Below are 12978 nucleotides of genomic sequence, written 5' to 3' on the forward strand. Positions count from 1 at the left end.
GTAACAAAAAAAAAAAAAAAAAAAAAAAAAAAAAAAAACACATCATAGTAAAATTAATACCTTCCCAGCTTCGCATCGAAGCTAAAATAATAATTTAAAATTATAACATTTTCATAAAAAAATGTTTTGTCTAATGGCCTTGCGAATTTGAAAGTCACCATAGTTAGTATTTTTTTCGATATTGGTAGAAAACACTATTACTATATATATTGTTTTAAGTGTTTTATGCATTCATACATTTCTAATAAATCTTTAAAGAAAATTTTTTTACACTTTCACTGTTTTTTATTTGATTTACATGTCTCATAGGAGGTGCTGTAACACTCCCCACGAATGAATTTTTGTTTAAAATAATATTTTTTTAAGTACTGTAAAGTAAAAATATTGTGTATAAAATATCATATTGGTTTTTTTATTTTTTAAAAAATTAATAATTGCAACTTTTAAACTAACTCAAATGACTGTTTCACTTAAGAAAATCGCTGCTCAATAGTAGTTTTTGTATCATTATTTTGAAATTTTTTAACACTTAAAAATATAGACTGCGGACGAGTATAATGATTATTTCTATGGTTCTATTTTTTGTAAGTTACCTAAAGCTGTAACATGTTGAACTTGTTCTAATTTCACTTGATCTGATTCTATTAGTGAAAACCAACCATTTGGATACACAGGTGGCAATTTTCCATTTTTTCTCAATTTCATTGTGGCTCTGATCATATGCACTCTTTCACTCGATGACCACTGATTGTACAATATATTTTCATAACCAACATCTGTTAATGTCTTAAGATTTTAATTATTATAAGTGATATAAAAAAAAAATTAATATTTTACATGTGAAATAGATGTTGATCTTGTTTATACGTACCCTTTTAATATTCCACGGAAGTATCACTAATTTACATCCATAAAAAAATATCAAACACACTGCCGTTAAGATTAATATTGACTTGATAGCCGTGATTCCATTTTGATTTTTGACGTACTCGAATATGTCCGAGGCAAATTTAGTAGACATCTCGTTTGTTATGATTTTAAATGACTTGAACATTGTTTTGACCTGAAAGCTTCAACTTATAGTTAGAAATCAAGAATAATTTATATAAAACATTTATAGCTTAAACACTTTTAATAGCCATTTTTTTTAAATATTCGATATAAACTAATATTACCGCGTGGTCTATCGTAATACTGATAATTCTGTCATCTTGTAACTCAAACGTAGTGTTCGTCATAAGTGTTTTTTCAAAAAAGATTTATTCATATTTTATTTATTTATTCAGATTGTATTCAAGAAATCGAATTAAATTATTGATCTCATGAGATTCTGTACTTAGATATTTACACATGTGCGCATGACATAATGAATGAATAAAAGTTATGGTTTATTCATGCTACAATACCAAACAGCTCAGGTAGTTATAGAATCTAATTATACTGCAGAGTCCTGTGAACATTGACTCGGAATATGTACAACTGTCCGACTAGCAATATCGCCTCACATTATAGTATGTGTACAAGATTGCAGATGGAATAAATGAATACGTTTAGATTCGCTAGCATTAAAAAGACTAGAATATGAAATGGCAAATCACCTTTGCCAATGTCAGGTCAAGGGTATGATGGCGGCGCGACTTCGTGAAAGAGTAAAAGAAAGAGAGTTGGTGCCACGAGCACAATTCTTATGCTCCTATGCAGAGATTGGAAAAAACAATGTACATATATTTATAAATTACAGGTAACATAAGTTATAATACACATGTTTAAATTATGATAGGCAATAATAGTATTGCGGTTAGGTATCATAATTATTTTACCTAAGTCACCACAAGTGGTCGCGGCGTCGACTAAATTCTTCAAAGATATTATTGTTTTCTGTTTAAACAAATTGCATTCAACTACATCGCGTGGTGCATTCACAGTCGGGTGCATAAAATATCATATTATTGAACATCATTTAGTATGTACTTACATTTTTAATATCACCGGTTTATATTACACTTTGAGTCAAATAGAAACTATCCGCGAAAATCTGAAACATAATCAATGTTCATATTGAAGCATTGACTAAACCCTTTTGGTTTATGGTTTAAAAAATTTCACTAAATTAGATTAATTTAACAAAATATTTTATCGTTTTTATATTAAAAAAAAAAAAATGCTTTTGTTTGATAAAGATAACAGATTTCATATAATGTAAAAAAAATTACGAATTATTATCGCAAATTCAATACTTTATAATTATAAGCACTACTATAAATAACGATTAGTTTATAAGAAAATAATGAATACATTTTATAATTTTCGTGTATCTTTTAAGATAGTATTTTATAATATCGTCTGATTAATTCCCAAACAAGAGTATTATAACCTATTGATATTGTTCTAGTTGATTACGACAGGCACTTAGAGCTCATAATTTTTTTAAAGGTCCAAATATTACTTTAGTAATAAATAAATCCACTTAATATTTGGATAAGAGTTTGCTGACCAAGGACTTTTTTCAAATTAACATGTTTCAATTTATTTTTCAACTATAAACGCATTTTAAAATACGAATACCTAGATCATCTGGTGAAATTTCGATGAAATTTGTATAATATAATATGTATATTATATTAAAAATATTAAATTTAATAAATTTACAATAAACAATAGTATGTAAAAATATATGATAGAATTAGGCAAATAATAAAATAGCATTGGTGGATTAAAAGAAAGTATGCCAATTGCTCAAATTCATTATTTTATTGGTTAAATTTTTGTAATGTCATAATATTTTATATGTATTTAATGTTATACTAAGTTCCATTTTTATTTTGTCACATAATGATTCTTCGATTAAACTATTATTTAGATTCTGTTTTTTTAATATTTGTTTTTTTTTTGAAGAAGAAGAAGAAATCTATTTACTTGCTTTTGAGGGTAGGTATAATATTTTTCTATGGAGTGCTAAACATTTTTTTTTTTTATTCAGCATAATTGAGTTTTATAACTCAATAGACGTTTATTTTTTTACTTATAACTGTTTTTTGATATGATCAACACATTTCTAAGGGAGTGATGACTATATCAATGCAATTATAAATAAGGCCTCTATATAACATATATACCACCCTATATAGAATTTATACTAAAAGCTAATTAATTTTTTTTCTCTACAATTAATAAAGATATCTCAAAATTAATAGTACAGGGGAAAAAGACGATTTATTGATGCCTCCACATTTCTAACTCCGGTCAGTGGCAGCACAAGATCGGTACGAGCAGACACGTGCTCCGAGCCCCACACATAACAGTGAGGTAATTAGAATTTTGTATAACCGGGCATACTCAAAAAATATATATATATAAATTGATTATTGGGGTAAAAGGAAAAATTTTTTACTATTCTTTCAAAAAAGTATCTTATGTATAAAAATATATCCAAAAGTATTTTCACAATATAATTACTTTATGGTGGAAATATTTATGCCCAAACCCTCTCATGTTATGTTCGTGTTCTACAGTTGTATTTGTGACTATTTATAGCTTATAAATATATAACTTTATATAACTTTTATATAACTATATAACTTTTGATGAAATCGTATCTCAAGTTCAGTATATTTTAAAACTTTTATTTTCATACGATTTAAAAAAATTTTTTTTTTAATTAAAATTTAAAAATTTTACTAGATGCAATACTTGATAGCTTGATAATCATGATTTAAGGTAGATAATATACTGTAGCTTTTTTTTTCACTTTAAGAAATTTCCTTACAGCCATTAAAGGTGTAACATTATTTATGGGTGGTCGTCCTTGATATTAATAATACAGCATTTCATTACATCTTCAACCTTGGCCTTGGCTACCCCTTTGGTAACTTAATTGATGATAGTTACTGGTCAATTTTAATAGCTTATACTCCTTCGGACTTTATTGAGTACCAACCTTTGAACTCGCATGATCTTTTTATACTTTGTAATCATGATAAATTATTATAAATATAATGTTATAATAGGGTATATTCAATATTAGCTGAGGTATAATTAATATAAATTTACAATAGACGGTGATGTAGAAAATATTTTTGGGGGAGTCTTTTCATTATTTCTTTTAGAGTGATATTTATTTTTCTATTAGAAAATTTTTGTAGAAAATATAACTAATATAAAAGGAGGAATTTCTCTTGTGGTCCTCCCTCGTAAACGTGTTTGATTTAAAATAAATAGACGAAAAACATTACTGATCTTTGATTAGATTGTAAAACTTTAAATTTAAAATAAATTAAATATTCATCTTAAATATAATTTTTAGGTTTGGAAAATATATGTATCAGAGTAACTTTATAACAATTATCTTATGACTAGAATTTTTATTCTTTCATAAATACTCAAATAATTCATTTGTCTTAATAGTTTTAAGACTGTTTAAGAAATTTCTCCCTAAAGCTGTTAACAAATACTAAAATTATTAATATCAATACAAAAAATTCATGTGCTTAAGTAATAAAAAAATGTAACTTACCAATCAGTGTGATCAATATTTCTACTTATTTAACAATTGGATAGTCGCCGAACACAGAATACTTAATTACTTTTACGCTATAATAAAATTTTACATATAATTCAAAAATTAAAATAAAAATTTTTTTGTAACACAAATGTGACGCAGTATCATCTTAATACCTCAAATTATTATTTATATTCGTAAACAAGATTAACTGATGAACTAATGTAAAAATGATGGTATATTAGATAAATGATGATCCAATACCAGAGGGATTAAGGTGACATCTAAAATCGCGGGAACTCAAAATATTTGACAAGTAAGCAAAATAAGTTTAAAAATTTATTTATTTGTCAGCTATTTAAAAATGAAACAGATAGACAAAACGTTATGTGAAGTGAATTAAAAATTTAATTTAGTAAAACGAGAACTTGTGATGACGGGGAATTTCCCAATTGCACTATTGTTTGACTAATGGTCACAGCTAAACAAAATAGGCTCATACACATTTAAAATTCATCATTTACACATTCAACAATAAACTGAATAATTTTATAATGTTTTACTGTTTGAAAAGAAAATAGTAAAATTAATTTTTTTCAATATTTATGCAGTGGCATATTTTAAATTAAAAAAAAAATTCCTGAAAAATTAATATAAATGGCCTCTATAAAATATCCTAATTTTAAATAGTCAATGAATGTATGTAAATTTCAATAATTCATATACTTTTAATTTTCATGAAATCTTAAAACAAATAAATTATTATGAATGTGTTAAAGCTTTCATGGATTGTCTTGTTGCTTGAAGTGCTTGGGGATATATTCATGATATTTTATATATATTATATAAAATAAATTATTTTTCCTTATAAAATCATTCTATTTACTTTTTTATATTATAGATTACTTCAGTTTTTATAGTAAGTTGGTGAATAAATCCATTAAATAGTTGTTTTCTACGTTAAAAGTCTAAATTAAGAAGATCAAATTTGAAATCCTGAATTTCTTAAGGAAGTATTATAAGGATTAAATATTCTTACGTAATAAGGTATTATTATCTTATTGTCTGTATGTTCTTATATTATTATACCGTTTGTTATTAGTTCAAATGCTTTTTACATTTTTTGCTTTCGTACTAACAATATTTCAAATATAATCAGAGTATGGAACATTTATCTAAAAACGATTTCAATCATATACACATTTATTTAAATTTTTCACAAAACATTAATTGAGCTTGATAGAATATAATTAATGGTAAAAGTTTCGTTTACTCACTTAGTCAAAAATAAAAATAATATTAAACTATTTTTTAACTTAAAGGCCAGTATCTATAAATTATTAATATGTTGCAGTTTGGATCCAACTCCAAAATTTTGAAGTTATAATGTATTGTTTGTAGGATAATAATAAGTCATTAATTTTATTTTTATATAATTAATCAATAAATGTAATTTACATTTAATTTTCATTCGTATTCTTATAAAAATTCAATCAATTTACATTCATAATGAATATTTAAAGAATGGAATGTACTCGTGAATTAAAAAATGATTGTATACATTCCAAATACAGAATACATCTGAATGAAAAAATGAATTAAATTGTATATAGGTACTATTATAATTTTTCAAAAATGCTTAAAATTTACATTTTTATGATAAGAAACTTATATTGTACATTAAATTTTTTTAAATATTTCAAGGACTCCCTAAAAATATGATTTTTAAAATGACAATTAGATTTTAGAACTACTCTGATAAATAATTAGTCTGGGTAAACTTGCCACGTCTACCCTATTTTTTGTGTAAAAATATATCATTAATTTATCACATAATCATCACTTAGAGACATAAAAAATTCTCAATGACTTCTCTGAATTAACCCTAGAACTCTTAACGTTCGATTTAGTAAAGTTAATGTATGCAAATTTATGAAAATGCTTTCTCGTATACGCAACAACGTCACCACTATGCAATCTCTATAAGGAGCCCAATACTTCTATAAGAAGTTACTTAAAATATATGTTTACTTACATACATTTGTGTATTAGCATACACTTTTCAGGCGCTAAGTTATATAGTTTTTTGATTGCGATATATTTTGCATAAAAATTAAAAATGATAAATATACTTTCACTTAAAAAATAAAATCAGACATAACATGGATTTTAAAATCATAAGGTATTTAGGAGTTATTATTATTCTTATTATTAGCAACTTAAAATTTAGAAATCAAAAACACAAGTTGTTTAATTAATCAATTATTTATCAAAAACTTAACACTACTTAAATTTAAAAATACATGATAAATACTTGTAGCGGAACTTGAAATTTTTTTAATGGGAAGGTGGCATAGTGGTCGATAATCTTTAAAATATATTAAAAAATATATTTCCTAAATTATAACTAAAGGTTTTGTTCAATAATAGATTAACATATATGTTTTAAAGTCGCTGAATCAAAATTGATATAATTTTATTAAGTTTGAGCCTTTTTAATAGTGTTTAAGGCGTATTATTTTTAATAAATAAATTTTATAAAGTAACATATTGAATTTATATGTTTAAGGGGACGCTGGATCTAAATGTGATTTTGAGTTTAGTTTAATCAGTTTTTAGATTTGAAGCATGTAAGGAAGAGTTTGGTGTATTGTAAACACAATTTACATTCAGTGATTGTAAATTATTAAATTTTGAAAGTTGCTAAATTTTAATTACCCCATTAGAATTCTAATTAAAGTGCGAATTATATGAATTTAAAAAAAATTATTTAGTTAAGTTAGTTATTTCGAACACACCATCAACCAGTATATTTTGTGTTAGTTGAATTAGTAATGTGTTATGAAGATAGTTTTAAGATGATTAGGGAAGTTAATTCTCTACTCATAACAATAACTCAAAACTGTGTAAAATACAATATAGATTAATTAGATAGTAAAAGATTACAAAAAAAGTAATAATAATTAAGGCTGTATAATTATCTTTTCACTTACATTATATATGATTTATTTATGTTCGTTGATTTTTAAAACATTTATGATATGATAAATAACAATATCTTTTTCCTGGTTAATATGCGTACACAGCTGCATTTAGAAATTGTGCTGTCTAGGTACTCAACTTTACCGTCCCCAATGATCTTAATATTTTTTTCACAAAAAAAAATTATTCTTATTTTATTTATTTGAAAAAAAAACCATCTACATTTTAAACCTTCAAGCCTATAATTTATATTACTTCATATTTTAATGTTACTCAACCAGACATGCCATCTGGGGCACATGTATCCAGTGTTCTCCTAGATGCGGCTCTATTCGTGTAGTCTAATTAGTAAGTATATACTCATGAATATTATCACAGGTAAATTTAGTTAAAAAAGTCATCTTTTAAAAATATTAGATAAAGTATATTATTTCACAATAAATAAAATAAATAAAAGTAAGGTATACACAAATTTAATTTAAAATCGTTAAACACACATGTAGGCATAGCTAATTATTTTTTCAATTTTTCATAGTATAAAATGATCCAGTTTTCATCGTGAAACACAATGAATAAATATATTAAATATCTACATTTTAAATGACATGTAGGTTATTTTCTGTTCTAACTATAGTATTCTACGATTAATTTAAACAGTTGGTCCAAATATAGGTAAAATTATGCATCGACACTTTTATTTAATTTCCAACGACTATAGGTGAGTTGAGTTGGGTTATACCTATTCAAAGGTTAATTGTAAAAATACTATCATCAAGCTTAAAATCTATTCATTTTTTATTAAATCATGGTATTATTTTGTAAGTTTTATAGAAGTTTTGCATAAAAAGGAATGTTTTAAGAATTAAAGTCATAAATTAAAACAAAATGACATTAAACATACATTTCAAACAATGTGGTTTTTTATGAGCTTATAAAATGTCTGAGTAAATATATAATGAACTAATAAATGTTTTTTTTTATTTTTGTTTTTTTCAAATCAACATTTTGATTTTACACTTACATAATTTTATTTTTACTTAATATTTAGACATTTAATAAAATTGCATTCGGGTCAATATTTTTATGAAAAAAATTTAAGCTGATTCAGTTTTCAGTTTGTGTTCATTTGTTAATAGTTCAATAAACATTGATTATTCTACAACTTTAATTGATAAAATTCAAATAGATTTGGAACCCGAAATCCAATTAAATCTTACTTAAACCATAACCTATTCAATTATGAGATAGCTGCAGTAAAAAGGTTGAGAGATAATGCTATAAAGTATTAAAGGTAAAATTATTTTGGAATAATATATATATAAATTTAATCCAAATTACAACTTTACAAATTTTATTTTATGGTTAGATAAAAAAGAGCACTTTGATTTAAAAAAATTTAAAGATGTTATCAAATTATTATATATCCACAAATATATTGATCAATTCTTCTTCTTTTTCCTCGCTTTAATCCCAACTACTAAGGGTCAGCCATCCTTATCCAAAATCCTCCACTTGATACGATTTCCCATATAATCTACGCTCACATCAGCCATCCCATATCGCATTCAATAACATCCCTCCGTCTCTTTTTGGTCTTCCTCTACCTCTTCTTCCTTCAATATTAATTTCTATAATTGTTCTTATAGCTTCCAATTCCTCACTCCTCGAAAAATATATCAACATAATTTATTAGCAACTAAAAATTTAATTTGGATTAGAATAATTATGTAACGAAATAAACTTGTTATTTGTAAATGACTAGTAAATGGCGTTGTTCAAGTCTTTATTTAAAGGGTGTTTGAAATTTTTCATAATGGGTAAATCTTTAAATAAGTAATTAAATGTAATAAAATCTGTGATTATTCTTTCTTGGACATTTTGCAATGAAGAAACTACCAAAAAATTGTATTTAATTTTTTTAAAATCAATTCAATATTTTGTTAAAAAATAACTAAAAGTTATTGTCATTATCTCTAATTTTATAGACTATACAAATTGAGAGTGACTCCTCTTTCAACCTCCATCTATAAGATGCCTTGGACAACAAATTATTTGGGTGGTAATTCAATAATAAATCATGTTTAAAACTTTTTTATTATTTACCTATTAATTTTTATATTATTACTTAAGAATAAACACCGTCAATATCACAATTTGGCCAAAAATCATTCTATTATGATAGCTAAAAAAAGTTCCCACATTGACAAAAAACTGACGATTGAAAAAATACATTTTTCGAGAATACTAAAATAAAACTCAGATTAATGGCGCAGAGGTGTCATAGCACCCAGTCCATAGATTTCAAAAAGAGATCTATGATACAGAAGTTTTATTTTTTTTCCCCAAGTTCATAATGTTTTAAGCAGGATTTAGATAAATTCTTAATCACGACCCTGATGATGTCATCTTTAATTTTAAAAAGTTTTAATATCAAGGCTAAATATATATTAAGTGATTCTTAAATATAGTTAGACTACCATTGAGTTTATTAAAATCTCAGGTAAAATTTCTGTTTATAAATTCATATTTTTAACTGCTTTTATTTTTTTTATTCTAAAAGATTTTTTTTTCGGAACATATTTTTTCGGATGATATAATTTTGAAATCCAATCTAATCCGTTTACATAATTGACCTGCTCTCTACTCAATTCATGAATATTGTTCTCATTTAGTTAAACGAAAACTTGAAGAATCTCGCTTTAGGCCAAGTGAGTTTTTTTATGTATTTTGCGGCGACAGTGACATTAGAAACAGTATGAGGTCAAGTTCAAGGACAGCGAAATGCTTTCATGTTTGCGAAAATAAATTGAAACGTAAAAACATTATAATGCATCCGCCGATCGCTGAAGTACCGTTATTCGGTCATGACCACCTGTTGACGAATAAATAACAATTGCCTTGTGACTATATCTATAGGTTGGGTTATATAAAAAAATTCTGAGCCCGGAACCATGACTGAGCGTTATAAATGACGTGTTTACTTTCCTTGTGGTCGCCAATCAATCATTTGTCTTCTACGCAGCATTTTTTATTACATATTTTAAATTGTATTAAATAAGTACTTATAACGGTACTTAATATACTTGCCTTTCTTTAAAAATCACAATAATAATTGAGTTTTGGATAATAATTCAAGTGATCATGATAATAAGTCAAAAATTTTCCATTGGCAATTTAACATATAAATATATGTGGCATGTACAATTTAGAATACCGATAGCTCTCCGACTAAACGGTATACATTTCATAGTGCAAGATATGATTGAAATTTTTATTTTATTAAAAATACTAAGTATAAGGACCTTGTATAATTTTTTGAGTACTATTAAAATTAACATTATAGTACTAGTTATGATATCAATGAAAATATTTTTATATTAAAAAAAATACCTATAATATGGCAATTAATCTAGGTCAGATATTTTTTATTGTTCAATAACTTTAATAATGAATTTAGAAAATATCTATGCTTAACAAATTACCGTTAGTTTTACGTCATCTTATTCTCATTCTCACATTCTATCGAACTGTTGTGAATCATCATCTTACAATTTGTATTCATAATATTATGTGTCGAGGAATTTAAGATTTATCTCTGTTATGTTTTTAAGTTACAGTAGGAATTTAAATTAATAAATACGAGATTTATTGTTTCACTTTTTTTTCTAGTAGAAAGTCCATTGTTTTGAACTCAAGTTTTTATTTTTATGATTTAAATGAAATCTCGAAGAAAACCTCATAATGATTCTGTGTTTCAACATTTCTTTTTTACAATCTAGAATCTGAAATTTATATTGAGAATTTTCATCTCTATATATAGCCAACCAATTTATGATTTTTTTTTTAATTTGAATTTAGCTGAACTAAAATCAAGTAAGTTATATCTGCATCAATAGCAATCATTCTTGTCACCAAATAGTTTGCAGTTCAATAATTTGATTCCAAAAGAACGACGGTATTATTATTTGTGGAATAAACCATATATTCGGAATTTTGATTAGACTTGTCGGCAGTCTAAATATAATAGTATTAAGTAACTTGACATTTCATTTTAAAGTATTTATAATCCTATAATTAGTACCTTACCAATAAAAAAAAGTTATTTAGATATTTTTTATAAAAACGGATTATTTTAGCTAAATTTAAATATGTTGCAACAGTTGAAGAAACGTTTCGATAGAAACCTGTCAATAATAAAAAAGTGCTGATCAGAGATTAATTTTTTTTATTTTGTTTCTATAAAATAAAACATGTTTTATATTTATCTTTAGTTCAAGTTTCAGCTTATTACTTATAAAAAAATCGCACCTACAATTTAACTTCATTCTACGAGATAAAAAAATATTTTACGGAAATGGCTTAAATAATAAGAAGGTCGTAATTTAACATAGTATTTTAATTAAGCTCTTTAAATAAAAAATATCACCTTGATTTAACTATTTCAAAATAATCTGTAACATTATTAGATAATATTATAAAAAAAGTGTTTTTATTGCTATGATTCTTCTTCATTTTTTATTTTTGTTAAAATAACTCAAGTGTTTTAATTCGCCATAATTTGGTTGAGGTTAACTTGTAAAATTTAAATTAATATCCTTCAAAGAACAGTTTTATAGTTTATTATCATAAGAGTTATTTATCTTGTTTACAACATAAAATTTGTCAAATTTGTATGAAAATTAAATTTAATGTTAGAGAGAGGTAGTTTTTTTATAATTTAAGAAATAAACGTTTTGTAACGTGTTTAGCAGGAAAAATGATGTAGAACAATATTATTTTATTTGGTACAAATTACGTTACTCTTGTAGTAATCAGAAATTAAAAGCAGACCAAAAGATATCAAAAAATAATTAATTATCTTGACTTAAAATTAACGATTTTAATTTCTACACATTCTTTGGCATTCGAGGGTGTAAACGTTCCCTTAAACGCCATTAAAACTGGGCCACTAGACCGTGGCCTTGGTCGGTGTAACCCTTCAGGCATTGTTCACAGCCAACAATCTACCATTAATGTTAAACATAAAGTAAGATTACTCGTATTGTTCATCTCACGATGGACGTATGCAAAGAGGATACAAGCGAAACAATGTTAAACATTTTAAAAGGTAAAACAGGTGTGTCATTACTTATCTATCTGTACTGTGAACACGAAAATTAAAAAGAAATCCTCTAAAACCTTTTTCAATAAAAATTTTAGTATTTGATCTTATTAAAAAATATTCATAAAACACAAAAACTTTTGCAAAATATATTGATTTTTAACTTAAAACTATTAAAATGTTCCAAATGTATCAATCAACATATAAATTGAACATCTATTAGTAATGTGTTTTAAGATGCCAGATTTTATTCGTTTTAGGTATTCATTTTTATTTAACTCAACGATTACGTTTGATAATTTATTATTATATCATGTGCAACGTGCATACTAATGTTTATTCATGAGATTATATTAATGGGACAAGTATAGTATTAAGTACCTAAATCTTATGATTT

At 25.0% G+C, this 12978-nt stretch overlaps 1 protein-coding gene across 8 annotated transcripts in view; it reads right to left on the reverse strand.

Moving 5' to 3' along the window:
* The window catches only part of LOC126895184 (cholesterol 7-desaturase nvd 1), a 12062-nt gene extending 7184 nt beyond the window's left edge, over positions 1-4878 (reverse strand). The window contains exons 1-4 of one of the 8 annotated variants that reach the window (XM_050666769.1): positions 4514-4878; positions 1976-2035; positions 872-1063; positions 594-786 (exon numbers count right to left, since the gene is read on the reverse strand). In XM_050666769.1, the coding sequence (XP_050522726.1) occupies positions 594-786; positions 872-1054 (376 nt within the window). In that variant the 5' untranslated portion in view covers positions 1055-1063; positions 1976-2035; positions 4514-4878. The other 7 variants (XM_050666767.1, XM_050666770.1, XM_050666766.1 and 4 more) reach the window with 7 other exon arrangements.
* Positions 4879-12978: the final 8100 nt, after the last annotated feature.

The sequence above is a fragment of the Daktulosphaira vitifoliae genome, unplaced genomic scaffold (assembly GCF_025091365.1).
Source record: "Daktulosphaira vitifoliae isolate Bord-2020 unplaced genomic scaffold, ASM2509136v1 Scaffold_1, whole genome shotgun sequence".
In the NCBI taxonomy this organism is placed as follows: Eukaryota; Metazoa; Arthropoda; class Insecta; order Hemiptera; family Phylloxeridae; genus Daktulosphaira; species Daktulosphaira vitifoliae.